The 17,841-nt window shown below is 35.4% G+C and overlaps 1 protein-coding gene across 1 annotated transcript in view; it reads right to left on the bottom strand.

The window, feature by feature from the left end:
• The window catches only part of HMCN1 (hemicentin 1), a 467,830-nt gene that overhangs the window by 70,004 nt on the left and 379,985 nt on the right, over positions 1-17,841 (bottom strand). Inside the window, exons 65-71 of the mRNA XM_028121561.2 lie at positions 15,154-15,278; positions 14,744-14,927; positions 14,037-14,134; positions 12,620-12,898; positions 8,095-8,291; positions 4,817-4,898; positions 3,306-3,442 (exon numbers count right to left, since the gene is read on the bottom strand). Coding sequence (XP_027977362.2) covers positions 3,306-3,442; positions 4,817-4,898; positions 8,095-8,291; positions 12,620-12,898; positions 14,037-14,134; positions 14,744-14,927; positions 15,154-15,278 — 1,102 coding nt within the window. The remainder of the gene's footprint in view (positions 1-3,305; positions 3,443-4,816; positions 4,899-8,094; positions 8,292-12,619; positions 12,899-14,036; positions 14,135-14,743; positions 14,928-15,153; positions 15,279-17,841) is intronic.

The raw sequence follows: 17,841 nt of genomic DNA, 5'->3' as shown, positions 1-17,841 counted from the left end.
ACCTCCATGTTATTCAAGCGCCAACTGTCTATTTCTAATGAAAAAAGTTGTTCATACTAAAATATGCAGTTCAGCTCAATTTATTTTATGAGATCATGTATTTTCTCTAGGCTTTCTTTTTTTTTTTAAGATTTTGTTTATTTATTTGAGAGAGAGAGTGTACAAGCAGGAGGAAGGGCAGAGGGAGAGGGAGAAGCAGGCCCCCTGCCAAGCAGGGAGCCTGATGTGGGGCCCGATCCCAGGACCCCAGGATCATGACCTGAGCCTAAGACAGATGCTTAACCAACTGAGCTACTTAGGCGCTCCTCTCTCGGCCTTTCATTGCTATAGGGGCTATTAGTGAAAAAATCTTATTACCTCTGATGAGAATAAGTGATTTCTTAAATATATATGTTAAGTTCTATAAAACATATATTTGTATTTTTTTTATGTGGGAATCGCAGGGTTGTAGGCTAATAAAAAATTTCAGAGTTGATTCTTATGTTTTTGTTCCATGAACATCAGTAAGTTCTGCTAAGTCATCAAGTCTCACTACAGTTTTCTCTGGTTCTCTACCCACTGGCCACCAGTGATTCTTCCAAATCTGACTTCTTTCTTCAGATAGAATCTCATTCTCAACTGATGCTCTTCCTTCCTACTCCATGCAGAAAACCAAAGTCCTGTGCCTGCAGTTCTCTCCTCCTCGCACCTTACATGTGAATGCAACCTTCCTATCTTTCCATCTCTGTGGAAAAAGGTCAGTCCTTTTGTCCAAGGCTAATCTCCTCACCTGTGAACAGGGTCCCATTCCTTCTCTGTTCAACACATGTCATCCTATAAACTTCTCTTTCTCTCTCCTATATCTTTAGTCTCTTTCTTTTTTTTTAAGATTTTATTTATTTATTTGACAGAGAGAGACACAGCAAGAGAGGGAACACAAGCAGGGGGAGTGGGAGAGGGAGAAGCAGGCCTTCGGTGGAGCAGGGAGCCCAATGTGGGGCTCAATCCCAGGACCCTGGGATCATGACCTGAGCCAAAGGCAGATGCTTAACGACTGAGCCCAGGTGCCCCTTTAGTCTCTTTCTTTCAGTAAATAAACACATAAAATCTCTTTTATATTTCAAGAATAGGCCATAATTATTTCCATTTCCTCTTCTTCCTTAACTCTCCCAACAATTGTAACCTATCTTTTCCTTTGATCACTTTATTGAAGAAACATTGTTCTGATCTTTAATCACTTCTGTGTTATTGCCAAAACCATGCATGCAATTTAATTTGTATCTTAATGGACTCTGTCAACCACTCCCTCTCTTTTCCTTGGCTTTTAGTACACCAATGTATCCTATACTTAATCCTATCTCTCTGAGTCCTCCTTCTCTGTTCTGATCTTCTTTTCTTCTTTCTTTGTTCACCTTATAATTATTAGTGTTGCCTTACACTCTATTCTCATTTACAGGTTATCTCACACTGTATTCTCTCTGGTCAACTTCATACAAACCCATGGCTTTAACAACTGGTCATACCATGGAGGACTACCAAGTCAAAGATGTTTTTGATGAAATAGGGACCCATATTTCTTAGTACTTTTAAGAATTTCCACTTGGATAATATATTGGTAATTCAAACTCAAAATATCTGAAACTGAATCATCTCTTTTTTCATAACTGTTGAACTCACCCTGTCCCAGTACTAACATCACTTGATCATAGCAGGGATTAGCCTAAACTTCTCCATCATCAACATTCACTCAGTCTCTATCTGAACACCTAATAGCTGTTGTTTGTTTGTTTGTTTGTTTTTTAAGAAAGAGTGGGGGTCGGGAACGGGGAGAGGGGCAGAGAGAGATAACCTTAAGCAGACTCCGCAATGAGTGCGCAGCCCATCACGGGGCTCAGTCTCATGACCCTTAGATCATGACCTGAGCCAAAACCAAGAGCCAGATGCTTAACTGACTATGCCACGCAGGTGCCTCACTATTTTCACTCAAAACTGAGTGAAATGCACACACTGGAGATAAAACTGTGGAGAAAAAGTCAGAATGTGAAAGGTCTTGTGAGCTAACTGGGGTAGTTTAACCTGAATCCTGAAATCTGTGGGGAATCATCAAAGGATTTTAATCAAGGCCTCCTTCAGCTACACCAAGTTACTTTGCAATTCCTGCAAGAGCAGCATTCCTTTCCCTGTAATGGCTTTGTAGATGTCATTACCTGTGATTAGAATACCTTTCTTCTTTTTCACCCAGGATCTACCCATCATTTAAAACTGAACTCGCCCTTTCCAAGAGCCTCCCCTGAGCTGCTCCTTACGCTGCAGTCTGAGTTACTTGCTTCTTCTCTGTTTTCATTAAATGCTACATACATCACCCTAACATATGAGTCATGTCCATGCTGTATGTAATCTTTGATTTAATTCTACGTCTTTTCAAGTAGTCTGTGAGCTCCTTGGGGGTCACGACTACTCTCAGTAGCAATTACAGTGCCCACCGTTATAGCAGGAGCACAATAAATAGAGAAACTGAGACACAGGAAGGTTAAGTGATACCCACAATAATTTAGCATGTAAGTAACTCTCAGTATCCAGTCTGGTTTTGGTCCTTTGGTTTGGTGGTGGAAGAAGTCTTTCTGCCTTAAGTGTTAGGGGACTTCATCTTTTATAATTAGGCACAATGTAACACAGTAGGTTATATTAAAAGGATGAGTGGAAACAAAAGGAGGAAAAAAAAGCAGAAGTAACTACTAGGATAAGAACAATTAGAGCATTCAAAGTCAAGGCTTTGCACCAACCTAAAAGGCTATTTAGGATCCTGGGCTGTGACACTCTGAGAGCAGACAGATATCACGTGAGCATGGGAAGCTTTAGAGAGCCAGTAAGTGTGTTCTTCAAGGATTCCAGTCCTGTGTTCCTGGTATCCAAGGAAGGGCCCTCCTCAGGTCCCAGTTTATTCCAGAAAAATTCAGTAAGAAATTTGCCCATGACACTTGGCAGGACAGGTCAGCTCCTTTGAGACTTGGATGACTTCTTACCTCTCAAGTAAAGAAATAGCTGAGTGTTTCAAATCCAATTTTAATTCCCGGGCTCCAGGAGATACATACTTGCACCAATTTACAGAGTGTCTGAAACAAAATACCTGTCTTTTGATCCATAACTAGTTAATAGCTACCCAAGCACAGGTTGAGAAAAGAAGGCTGATTAAAAGATCCTGTGCCCACACCTCCAATGTCAAATAATAGTAGCCTGATGTTGTTTGGTTTTGTCTACCTACCAAAGACGCTACAGCTGATTTTTTTTTTCCTCAAAATGGATTTGTGGAACTTAGCAAGATTTACCTGTAACCGTTCTCCATTTTTAAGCCAAGTGATTACAGGGGGAGGCACTGCATCTGATTTGCATTCCAATGTCACTTGTCTGTTCCGTAACACAGTGAAATCCTGGGACTCCTCAGTTCCAGCAATATTAGGGGGTACTGGGTGTGAGAACAAACATGTCAGAGGCTTTCAGTAAACAAGATATAAAAATGATCTGAATTATATTAGGTTTTCAATAAATTTTGCTTCTGTTATATAAAATAAGAGGCATAAACTTAAAACATTACTCATTCAATTTGTGGTACAAATGACTACCTGTAGTGGACTTTTTTTTTTTTAAGTCTTACTCTGTACTTTCACATATATAAAGTAATGAAATTCTTCCAAAAGTCACATGAATGACAGGATAAGTAATATAATCACAATATTATCACCATTTAACAGGTAAAGAAACTAAGGCACAATGAAAGGATTTCTTGTCCAGGTCTCACACTTGGTAAGAATTTTCTCTCAACATCAGATTTCCAAACTAACTCAGGGTCTGTTCCATCATAATATAGAGAAATGTATACACTTTCATAATATTCAGAAATATATTTTTTAATGTGACTTTTATATGCAGAACTTACATGTCAATTAACGGCAGGTCTAATTTGTGTGTAGGGCTGGTGGGGGGGCACCTAAATTACGGATAATTTGCACTGCCTAGTCATCTCGACTAAGACAATGAAATAGGTATCTTCTGTTTGGTTTTTTAAATGTTCCTTTCCAAAAAGAGTAATTCTTATCTCTATGTTGAAATAATATTGACCTGAGTCTAAATGGCCCAACTTTTCTAGAAGGTAATTTGGCAATAAATTTCAGAGCTTTAAATGTGTACGTGTGTATGTGTAATCAAGCAAGTGTACTTACAGAAATTTATCAAAATAAAAGAATTAAGGAAACAGGCTAATATGTGTGCACAAAGATATCTATAACAGTATTCCTTATACTGATGAAAATTCAAGAACAGCTTAAAAATCCAAAAATAGGGAATTAAATTATTAATTTGTTAAATAAATGACAGTGTATTCATAAAATGGGACACTATGCCATCACTACAAACTGTTATAAAAATATGTTTTTTGACATGAAAACATGTTCATCAAACCATTAGAAGATATGAAAAACAAGTTGGATACTGTATGTTGTAGGGTACATTTCTGTGACAAAACATCTGTATGCAGAAAAGCCTTTGTGTAATGAGACTGGATGATATTTTCTTTTTTATTGTAATTTATAGTCTATGATTTTAAATAAAGAACTATGAATTATTTGTGCAGAAACAAAATGAATGAGTCAAAAAGTCCACTGAAGTATTTCTAAAAAGCACTTGATCAGCCAAATATAAGAATCAGATTTGCAAAATACATATTTCCTTATACATAAACATATCTTATGATGTGCTACAGAGTTGCTCCATGTTCCATGAATTACGGCTTCTAATTAGGTATTAGTATATGACAGATTGCAGGACATTTTGCCAAATTTACCATGCACTCTCACTAAATATTCTTTATCATCATCTCCTGCAGTACTGGATGCCAGACACGTATATCTTCCTGTATCCTCCACCTGCAAAATCCAAATAAGTGAATTACACAATGTTAACATGTCAGTTTTCGTGATGAGAATAAGCATTCATTCACTAGAATGAATATAAAGTCTCACACAAAACAAGATATCATTAAGATAGCACAACAAATAAAATTTAATAAACTGTTTTAATATTAGATCTCTGTAACATAGCTCTCTGTAAAACTATGTTTTAAGAGGTTTTCAATATCTGATCTCAACATGTTTGCACGTTAGGTATATTTAGTGATCTCAGAGAAGGCAGATATATATAGGACCTAGCACCAGAGGTCACAGACGAGACACACAATATTTATTGAACAAATATTTATGGACTTAAATGGTAGATTTAAAAGTTCAATTGGCATCTTCCTGAAGAAAATGCAATACAGTTTATTAGGTAAACAAATAAGGTATCAGGTTCTTTAAATAAAGTACATTAATTCCACATTTTGAATGTACCTTTGGTAAACATGGTGAAACAAAAGAGCTATATTATATAATCTGGCTGCAAACAGTGTCAGACTGACAACATAATCTACTATTATCTGACTAAAACCAGAAACATTTCTTTAAAAACCCCGTGCATAGTTTCCACTGGAAGTGTTAGTCTTCCTTCATATGTTTGACATTGTGTAGACACAGCCCATGCTTACGTACGCATAAAATACACTCTGTAAAACAGACTATCTTATTTCTGTGAAAAATGTATTTTGGAAAAGCAGAAAAATCCTGTTTTCATTTATTTTACTACTTGAACATTCCTAGAATATTGTGAATTTTTAAATTCTTGCATTCAAAACTGACTGTATAGGTTATGGAAAAACTTTTTGGTAGGCCGCAGAAACTCCTTCGAAAAAAATTTAAGACTAGTCTGTTTGCAAAAATACTTAAATACAACTTTAAGAAGAACAGCACTCACACAGTCCTTCAATTAAGAATTTAAAATGACGTACCGAGGCCTAGAGAATAACTTCGCATTTCCCATCATATGTTGAAAGTCGTTTAAAACTCAACTTTTCTCTATCAACTCACTTTATTCCCAATTAATAGTGGCCCTCTCCACTTGTTTTGACTTACCCAAACTTGAACCATCACTCATGTCTACTCCTAAATCTTACCTCCTCCAATAAATATTTCCTGACAGTTTGTGCCCTTCTGGATGCCTACAGTCATCATTTGTAGCTATATTTTCTAAACTGTGTTCTGTTTATAGGGTGTCAGAAACGTGACAGTTAATCATATTTCTCTAGAGTAGTATTTTTCAGGATTGTTGACATGCACTATGGCTCACAAAGGAGAGGAAGGTATAGTATATAAAGTTTTCCAATTCTATTTGGTCTCAGAATTTCCTCCATTGGAATAATTCACAGAACTAGTGTTTGATGGAAGATATTTTAGGAAACTCCTGTCTTTACCACACAATTTGGAATTTGCAAAGCTTCCAATATGTATCAGGCATAACTGTGTTACAGATACATACACGAAAAGACAAAATTCAGATAAGTGAAATATAATGTGATAGCTGAAATATAATATATAATGTACAAAATGCTCTGAAAACACAGAGGAGCAGAGGAACCAAGATCAGTCTTGGGAGTTGATAATATTTAATTTTCTACTTCTAAAATATCTTGAATGGTTTTCTTATTGTTTCTTTTCCTAATTTTATCATGTGTGTAGTTTTATATCCCCTAGACAACTGGAAACTTCTTGAAGGCTGAGACAGGTTTTATGTATTATGTTTGTATTCTCCACAATAGCTAGCTCATGTGGGTCCCAACTAATACTCAATGGGACCTCTGTCTCCTTTTGTTAAACCAAACTCTATAATGTTTCCATTTATGACCTACTGTGATGTGGCCTTAATCTTCCTTATAAGCTTTATCATTATTCCTTTGTATTTATAATTTTATTCCACACAGTTCCCTGTCTCCTTATGTTACAAAATTCTTTTGGCTCCTTTTTTATCTGTTGAAATTATATCATTCAAGGATTTTCATTCAGTAAGTGGTTTGAAAGTTTAACTCGAGTTTTCTCTGAGTTATTGCAATGTTTGATGGAGAGAAAAGAGGGGGATGGAAGGCGTGTTTTCCTTGATATTAGAAACAAGGAATGTGCTGAGTTCCACTGGGTAGGCTTTTGAAGCGGATATAGGATTGAGACCCAGCTCTATCACTGAACAGTGTTGAGTACTTGGCAGGCAAGTACTTGATCTCTTTGTGCCTGTTTCTGGTGGTGTAGAATGGAGATAAAGACTGGCTCACAGAGTTGTTATGATAGTCACCGGTGTGATTGAGCCCAGAGCTGAACTCAGGACTGACACAGTAGACAATTCGTAGCCCTTTGCTCTCTTTCTCCAGCTCCCTTTCCTTCCTCTTTCCTCAGTAAAAATGTACGCAGAATATAATTAAATAATTTGTTATTCCACGTTTAAAGGGATGATGATTATCACAACAATAGCAGCAGGAAAAACAATTCTAACTCTATTTAACATTACTACATGCCTGTGGCACTAGGCTAAGCATGTTAGGTGATCTTTTAAATCCTCAAGTGTAGGAGTTAGGTATCATTACTATTTTTATCCCAATGTTATGGACGGGGGTATTAGGGCACAGATAGAGAATATCTGTAATATAAGGTTTGTCTTTGTTAGTAAAACAGAAGACTGTTATGGTAAGGCATCCCAGACATACTTCTCTTTAATATATTTATGTTTCTGATGAATTTCCTTAAACACAAACTAAAAGAACAATTTTACTGAATTGGTTGTTTGAAAAATTGTGTCTCTTCAGATTTTTATGTCTGCTAGTTCATCTGGGAGACCAAAATTGCTCTTTGAGGCCTCATATGTATATATGTTGAACTACTTTTTGCCAGATCTGTAAAGGGCTACATGGCACAAGTTAAGAGCTCTGTGTAATACTCACTTACAGCACTGTGAACAAACATGAAAAATTAAAGTATCTTGCTTTCTTCCAAGTTTAATATGATACTTCTACTGCTCTTTTTTAGTCATGTTACCCTGTGTCTACCCAAGCATGCATACCATAGAACCAATCTACCTTTGTGAAGGTTACTGAGAGGGATCTGTGATCCATTTGGATGCAAAAACAATAATTTCTCCATTTTGCCTATATTAGCAAGTGAGAAGTACAGTCCAGGATAAAATAACTTTTTTGACTTTGACACTTACCTGAGCACTAGATATTCGAAGGATCTCTCCACCTCCAAGAGTTTGTACCTGACCTGTCTGTGGGAGGGGCCGTCCATCCTTCATCCAGGTAATTTTAGGAGTTGGGATTCCAGAAGCAAAGCAGGTAAGTTCAAGCGGATTATTAACAATCACTGATATTTCTACAGGTTCTTCTGATCCATTGATATGAGGTGGTTCTATTTAAAGGGAATTAAAAAGAACAACAAAATAAACTTGCTGTTTGATAAAATATTGCTGATTAGAAAAACTTTAAAAGGAAATTCATCTCAAATTTATGTTCATATACTACAAATTGGTTAAATACCAAAATGATAATTCCTACATGTTATTACCATTTGTCACTGGCACTATTTTAAAAGGGATGGCTCATGTCTATCAGAGATCATGAAGTAAATGGCAAGCCTGTCCAAGTCAAGACAGCTCAGCAACTGGGATTCAGATACATAGAGCAATCTCACCTAACTGAGAAGACTGGAGAACCATAAAAACGAAACTCACCTCATACCATTTTTTAAAGAGAGGTACTTCCACAGAGTAGTGTGTTTTCGTACCTTCTAAATAGCTATTGTTTCTACAAAAGTAACAGGCAAATGCAGTGGAATTCTGCTCTCATCTTTTCCCTACAGAACTTTAAGAGGAAACAATGACTAAGCAGAAGAAAAAAATAGTTACATTTGGAGACTATTTCTGCATAGAACACATTTGTTATGTCTGGGCAGAAATAATTTCCTTTTTTGTTATTTATATTTCTAAATTACCTTTCTCAAGAGGATGTTAAAAATCTAAACACTTGGAAGAAACATTAAGGTTCCTTAGTCCAACTATTCTCAAGTTTAGGAATCCCTTTAAAGCAGTCTTTACATAGAATGATCATTCAAGTTTTTTATGAACGTTTCCGGCTTACTATTTCACAAGGCAGCCAAAATAGCTGTTGGACAGCTCCAAGGATTAGACTTTTTTTTTTTTTTTTTAATCAGGCACATAGTTTAGAACAGAGGTTCACAGAAGAGCATCTGGAGTCAAAGAGCCTGAGTTTGAATCCTGGCTCCAATAATTATTAGCTTAGTGGATTTGGGCAAACCTCTAAAATAAGAATAGCACTATTATTTAACTAGTAGGATCATTGTGAGCGTCCAATGAGATAATCTATAAACTACACATTTCTTTTGTGTTTCTGAGTATGTTTTATTTTATAATTAAAGGTTTTTAAAAAATTATTGCTACTACAATGTCTACTACAGCTGTTGGTATTATTATTAAAACCTGTTTACTAAAAAAAAAAAAAAAATCCACCCATGGTCCTTGTTTTCCTTTGTGGAGAAAGACAATATATTAAATCTATATACCTTTTCAGACTACAATTAAGAAGTCAAGAGTTTCTTAACCACTGACCCACATGACTTCTTTTTTTACTTTCATTCATCTTATGTATTGCTGTCAAAATCCATTTTCTTAAGTGAATTTTAGAATGATCCAAGATTTCAGAATGCTTAAGGATTTCAGTGTTTCCGTGTTGCTTACTGAATTAAATAAAAACACTTCATCATGGCTTCCAAAGCTTCTGCAATAGGTCTTTATCTTTATAAAATTATGTACTTTTAATATACTTAAATGTAACCTAGGCTTCAAATTTGACTACTTTTTTCTCTCAACAAATCCAGTCTTTTCTTGCTCTGTGACTTTACTAATGCTATTCCTTCTACTGTTACATCCTCCAATAGTCCCATCCACTAACTGAGCATGTTCAAATACTATCAGGGTCACATTAATGTAATTAAATTCATTTGTAAAAACCATAAATCCTTTCTTGATTCTAACACCAACAATAAAATTTCTCTCCCTTTAAATTTCCAAAGCATGTTATTTATATTACTCAAAAGCACTTATCTGATTCTCTATTTGACTACAGTCAATTCTTTATTCCTTTCATTTATTAGTTATTTACTATGCTTCAGTCACTGTGGATACAAAGATTAATTAGGCATGGCCTTTATCTTCAAAGCTTATAGTCACTAGATTTAAAACAACATCAACAATAATAGAAACAGCATATTCCCCCCTGATTCAAACCCCTAGTCATCAGATCTTACAGATAGATGTTAAGTGACTATGAACTATTTTATTCTGTGTTTTGCCCATATGTCTTATACTTTGGACAGAGTAGGAGGTATACATACTCTGATGACTCCAGAACTTATGTTTTTAACTTATATCTCTCTTCTGAGCTTAAGAGCCACAAATCCAGTTATCAGATAAACATCTCCAGTGGAATATTTGGACACTACTTCAATTAAACATGTACTCAGACAGAACCTTATTCCTCAAAACCTGGTCTTTTTCCATCATTTTCTGCATTTATGAGATGGATTTACCAATCATCCAGTCATATAAACCAGATACTCGGAGTCATCCTTGGTATCTTCTTCATCACTTTCCTATATCCAAATCCTCAAGTAAGTCCTAACACTTCTACCTGCAATTATTTCTAAATACATTTTTTCCTCTCACCTCCATTACTAATCTGAGCTACAATACTATTTACTTGGACTAACATCACTTATTTCCTGCCTTTAGGTACCCAACCAGTATTATCTATTTGTTTCTTTCACATTAACAGACCCCAATTTTGTTGGGGCTGTCAGTGTGCTAAAAACTCCATTTCCTAGCCTCTGCCGTAGATGGTAGATGGAGTGGTATGTGAAGATTCTGATCAATGAGATGTAAATGGAAGTGGTTCTGTATGGCTTTTAAGAAAGTCCCTAGAGGGGCAACTCTTCACCTTTCCTCTTTTTCCTGCTCTGTTGTTGCATCTAGTGATGCTGGGGGTGACCAGACAATGCATGATCACTGACCAACTGCTAAGAATAGCAGTTCCCCAGGTTAGGATGGTTACTTTCACATTTGGAATGTAGCATTGATCCAAGTGAAGACTTTTTCAGGTTTTAACGGAATTAGCTTTCAACAGATGCTGAAATGCTGAATCTTCTCATCTTTCTGCTGAGCCAGTTTTCAAATCTGTTTTAAGAAAAAATTATCCTTATAAACCCTGTAACTAGGAAGGCTGTTCTTTGTACATGACACTAACAATATCGTTGTTATTTTCTGGCTCACTTTTCTACATCCAGAAATGCTCTGGGCTGTGATTCTGCTGCTGGGTTCTTGAATTCCTAGAGGAGCATGCTTTCTCCCTTTCCCACTGCCACATGTTGGACCAAGCCATATGTCACATACATTGTAGGTGTACAGGAATTATTTGTTACATGATGACTGGAAACATGCCTGGCCCATAATGTATAGCCAATAGTTAATACTTAATATGTGAATAATGTACAAGAGCACATTTGTGTCATCTCCTGTTATTCCTGAGACTCTGTGAATTGGTGTACAGGAATTTATTATTCCAGCCTTCCTTATCAACACACACTTTCTTCTGTCTTTTGTCTCTAACTACCCTGGAGTACCTCCTCCACTACCACCCTTCATTCTAAGGAACACTCATCTATACCACAGTCTCTTCTTTGTTTATTTAGATAGCATTCTATCTCACTCTACAGTTAAAACTCCCTTTAATCCAGCTAGCAAATTCTAATTCCATTCAATTTAATCCAATGGGTAAATATCATGTGTCAAATGCCATGCTAAATCCTGGGAATACATCAATAGGTAAGATGGGTACTGCCTATCACAGAGCTTAGCTAAGAATGAAGCAGACTTTTAAAGTTACATAAATGATTAAATTGGTATAGGTACTATGAGGAAGATTACAGAGCATTCTGAAAACATGCTAACCTCATGCCAAAATTATTCTTTTTTTTTTGGCCAAAATTATTCTTAATTGTTCCTTGTGAGGTATATTTTGTTCTGGAAGAGCCTGAGGTTTTACTTACGTTGTAGTGAAAAAACAAACAAAACTCCCCCAAAATAATTATGGAAATAGTTAATCTCATTCATCTTCATTTCTCTCCCAAAGTCAAAATTTTTTACTTCAAGTAAAAGATGTGTTTTCTCTTTATATTATTTGTCTGCATATAGAACATTGTAATACACATTTCAAATATTTGCTTTAATGTACACAATAGTAAATGGAACTAGACTATTTGAAATTACTATTATAACTACAATCTAGAGATTGGATCATTTGAAAAGATTGTTTGAAATAACATAAAATAGTACAAATATCATGCTTTTTTATTAAATTAGTACTTATCAATAGCTTTAATTCTTGAAAAAGCTTAAAAATCTACTTATCAAATGGTTGTATGATTTTGTTAATGAATAATGTTTTATAAGTAGGAGTTTTCATCTTTTAGACAAATAAGAAACAAAATAATTTAAATTTAACATTCTTCAGGTAAGAGTAAACCTAGGTAAATTACAAAACAGAAATATGAAATACAATGAAGTTTTCACAAGTTTTGTCCCGATAGCAAGTGATTCTAAGAATTACACTTACTTACTAAATCTGTATTGTCACTTATTTCCCAAATATTGAATGTTTACGTACCCAGGACCTTCAGGATAAAGTGTTTGCTGACTTCTCCAGCTTCATTTGAGGCAATGCAGATGTACCTTCCCGAATCTTCAGTCTCTGCTTTGTTGAGCTGAAGAACCATTCCTTGAGTGCTTACTGTTAGACGGGTATTAGGACCCAGAGGCTGGCCATCTCTAAGCCAGGACATCCTGGGGGTTGGGGTTCCATCTGTAAAGCATGTCATGGAGGTAGAACTACCCTTGACTATTGTGATCTCCTCTGTTCCCATTGGATTGTCCAGATTTGGTGGCACTATACAGAAAACAAAACAGGTAAAATTTACACATCTATTATAATTTGAGACCAACTTAGATAAAAATTTTTTTTAATGGTTCAGTTAGTTCTGCAGTGTTTCTATGATCTATTAAAATATAGAATTTAAGAGAGCATATAAATAATGCTATTATAAAAACAGGTATTAGGCTAATTGTTAACCTTCCAAGATATTAGCAATGAAACTTCAGGATTGTTTTCTTGTAGAACACACAAAATTTAAATGTGCTTTAAGTTTTGGCCATTTTTTAACATCTTAGGTTTGTCTCTTTAACTTGTTACGATGTATATTATAGTTTCAGAAGTATATTTTGAACTGCTGTATGGGAATAAATAAAATAATACCAGTTTCTAGAGTAAATTTTATATAATCCAACAAAATTAATTTGTAGGCTATAGTAAATAGTTACTTAACTGTTCTGAGATGTTCTTGGGGATTTAGAAATTTGGACCAGTAAACCTTAGTATTTCAGAAATGGAATATTTGCAGTTCTCTCTCTGTCTACACACACACACACACACACACACACACACACACACACACACACACTCACGAAGACATATATCTGCACATACTCATTCATATTTTAAATACTCAAAATGAGCCACTAATATTATTAGAAAACAGTCTGAACTTTCTCTTTGTATGAAAAGATGGGTCCTTGTGTCTGGATTGAAATGCTATTTTTAAAAATTTAGATTTGACTTAAGGCAAAATCCCAGATTAGAAGAGTATTTTTTTTTTTTAAAGATTTTATTTATTTATCTGACAGAGAGAGACACAGCGAGAGAGGGAACACAAGCAGGGGGAGTGGAAGGGGGAGAAGCAGGCTTCCTGCCGAGCAGGGAGCCCGATGTGGGGCTCGATCCCATGGGATCATGATCTGAGCTGAAGGCAGACACTTAACCGACCGAGCCACCCAGGTGCCCCTAGAAGAGTAATTTGACAGTTATGTCAAATACATTATGTTCCAATACATATGGACCCCTTGGGAGAAAACACATTCTTTCCTAGTTAGCAAGATCCTATTTTACCAATTCTTTCTGACATGTCAATATCTAAATATAAGCTTGTTGCTTAATATTGTAAAGTACTAGGGTCATCTCTGAGACATACCAAGAACTCGAAGACTATAATGTTTATTATCCACCCCAGCTCTGTTGGAAGCCACACACGTGTACACAGCAACATCAGACACCTGAGCTCTCACAATCCTGAAAAACAATTTGACCCAATAATTCATAATTTAATCCCATTCAATGTACACAGAGAAAATATTTCTGATTTATACACAGATTATGACTAATGTTGGGAAATGTTAGTTAGGAAGCTTATAACGATCCACCACAAAATACAGATGCCTCAAATGCAATTTGTTCCACAAAGTTGATTAGGCACTGACAGTAAGCCATTAAAAATATAACATAATTTAAGAGTGAATATTTTTCTAATATACATTAAGAAAGAACAATGCTAACATGAAAATCACAAGATTGTAGTACACATCTTTCTATTATTTTGCCACAGAAAGTTTTCTCTACAATAGCAGTTCTTGGAAATACATATGCGATAGATAACGTCTGTCTACGAAAGAGCTATTTTATACAAATTTACTAAAACATGAGCATTTAAATAAGAATAAAAACATTTTAATTTTATAGTTGTTTATCCTCCCTCTTCTAAAAAGATACTGAAAGGGAAAAATAAACAAACAATAGTAAAAATTTAGGAAAAAAATTTCTTAAACACCATTTAGATAAAGTTAAAGCCTACCATCGTAGTGACTTTACCCGTCTAGCAAATTACACATAATAAAAGCTGACCTGATAACCTGCCCTCCTGATAGCAACCGGATATGGGAGGAGAGAGGCAGAGGAAGTCCATTCTTTAGCCAGTTTATCTGTGGTGGGGGTGTCCCTGTGGCTCTGCATTCAATATTTATTGAAGTATCCACCAAAGTCATTAGTTTCTCTGCTTCTTCTTTATTACCCCTAATTGCAGGTGGAACTATGTCATGCGGAAAATGAGAGAGAGAGAGAAAGGGTGGGGTGTGCATTACTAGTTCAAATCAGTTCAACTACAATTGCCCATGCTGCTGCTTTTTATCCCAAAAGGAAACGGCAATGATCAGATTTTAAAACTAGATGCTTCAGGCACCTACTGCTGGACCTTCATTTCTACTGATAGATTCCGAAGGTAGCAGAGTCAAAAGAGAGTGAAATTTCATATTTACCATAGACATTCAAGTTAAAAATTCGGTCTTCTTCTCCAGCAGGGTTAGAAGCGACACATGTGTATTTCCCCACGTCAGATGGGAGAGCTCCATAAATGTTTAATGTACTGCCATCTGCAGTCACCCTATAAGGAAATATCACGGTAAAGGCACTGAGATGATTCATGTGAAGCTAAGAGCTGGAAAACTCACTCTGGGTTATTGTGTTCTTTAAAGAAATACCACCATAAAATGCATCTTCATCTTAGATATATAATGGTTCATATCTTTTTCACGAAGTACATGGAAGTCTATGAAAGTCAGAGCTAGTAAAACTGATGGGGATTTCATGCAATCAACTAAAATTCTACAGAACCAGATAAAATTCATGTCTTCCATCCACCACTTCCTTATGAGAAAAATGGGAACTGAATGAAATCAGGTTGGGAACTTCTCTATCCAAATCAAAGACGTGTTTTCCTCAGAGTTAGAATACTTTTTCCTTAGTTACTAAAATAAGGTTTGGATTAAATGAAAATTATCAAAAATTCTGGTATGAAATCTGAAGAATGTTATAATAAGAAACTAAAAGAAATGATATACTGAAAACTAACTATAAATGACTTAGTAATATTTTTAATGAGAATAAGATAACTTATTTAAACTGTGACAACAACTCAGTATTATGTATATGTATATTTTGCAAAAATTTTTCCACAAATTGCTAGAGTTTTACCCTTGAATTACATAATAGTAAATAACTGTACGGTTAGATGATCAAAGATATTTAAGTTAATATTATTGCATTACTGATTCCCTTCACAAGCCATTAATTATCAAACAAATTTCCTGTTTTAGAAAGAGATTAAATGGCTTTCTATAGTTATTCCTACAACAGTGATTTTATTAGAATCTTCCAATGTCAAAAGTAAACACTCCATTTCTACCATATAATGTTATTAAATATGATTATTGAAAATTACAAAAAAAGAAAATTACATTATTATGAATCTATGATATTTTTTCATTTTCAAAATATGAATTTTAAAATTCCATGGGTTTAATCATATGAATAAACAAAAAAGGAGGTTGCCATAACCAAAGGAAAGTAGTAAGTTGATTGGCAAATTGTTCCATTTGCAAACCTATACATATTGCGGGGATGTGAACAAATAATCAGTAAGTGAGATATAGAAAAAGTGCATTTGGAGCTGGTGCAACCCCTCTGGAAAACAGTATGGAAGTTCCTCAAACAGTTGAAATTAGAGCTACCATTTGATCCAGCAATTGCACTACTGGGTATTTACCCCAAAGATACAAATGTAGGGACCCGAAGGGGTACGTGCACCCCAATGTTTATAGCAGCAATGTCCACAATAGCCAAACTGTGGAAAGAGCCAAGATGTCCATCGACAGATGAATGGATAAAGAAGATGTGGTATATATACACAATGGAATATTATGCAGCCATCAAAAGGAATGAGATCTTGCCATTTGCAACGACGTGGATGGAACTGGAAGGTGTTATGCTTAGTGAAATAAGTCAATCAGAGAAAGACATGTATCATATGACCTCACTGATATGAGGAATTCTTAATCTCAGGAACAAACTGAGGGTTGCTGGAGTGGTCGGGGGTGGGAAGGATGGGGTGGCTGGGTGATAGACGTTGGGGAGGGTATGTGCTACGGTGAGCGCTGCGAATTGTGTAAGACTGTTGAATCACAGATCTATACTTCTAAAACAAATAACGCAATATATTTTAAGAAAAAAGAAAAAGAAGAAGATAGCAGGAGAGGAAGAATGAAGGGGAGTAAGTCAGAGGGAGAGACGAACCAGGAGAGATGATGGACTCTGAAAAACAAACTGAGGGTTCTAGAGGGGAGGAGGGTAGGGGGATGGGTTAGCCTGGTGATGGGTATTAAAGAGGGCACATTCTGCATGGAGCACTGGGTGTTATGAACAAACAACGAATCATGGAACACTACACCAAAACAAATGATGTAATATATGGTGATTAACATAACAATAAAAAATTTTAAAAAAAGTGCATTTGGGACCTTATTGTAAGAGAGGAATGACAGATCATAAATTCCTGGGTATCAGTATTATCCTATAAGATCTTTAGGTCCCACCACCTATCTAGTACTTGGCTTGCAATATGGTTGATACCATCTGATTTAATAAAAATAATTAAATATTTGTTAACTATTGAAATATGTGCACACCAAAGAAATAAAACTTAAAACATCTCTAAAATATTATTTGGCAATTTACCCAATCTTCTAATGGGAACAAATATCTAAATTTTAATATAAAATGACTTCAAAGAAAATAACATTTACTTATCTTTCTTTAAATTATGTATATTCAATTCATTGACTAGAAAACAGTCCAAACCCTAAATTTAAAATATTGGTTTAAAATGATAAAGCTTGTAATACATTTAATTAATGCCTACATATGCATGTATGGTTCTTCAAATAATATAATTACTCTGATATGTGTATACAATGGGGCTTTGTGATGAAGTAATCTAGCAGAGAGTAGAATTCTGGACTGTTCTTCTAAAGGCATTTATTGTTGAAAGTAACAGGAAGCCCTTACCATATTGTTATTCATCTCTATGTAATTTGTTGTATGGGTAACAAGTATCAGCAGAAAATGGGATTTGGACAAATCACTACAAGGAATGAACGAGGTTACGATGA

Source organism: Eumetopias jubatus, unplaced genomic scaffold (assembly GCF_037043125.1).
Source record: "Eumetopias jubatus isolate StellerSeaLion01/CBP00866 unplaced genomic scaffold, mEumJub1_p1.0 scaffold_12, whole genome shotgun sequence".
In the NCBI taxonomy this organism is placed as follows: domain Eukaryota; kingdom Metazoa; phylum Chordata; class Mammalia; order Carnivora; family Otariidae; genus Eumetopias; species Eumetopias jubatus.
This window is presented reverse-complemented; position numbering and strand designations above follow the sequence as displayed.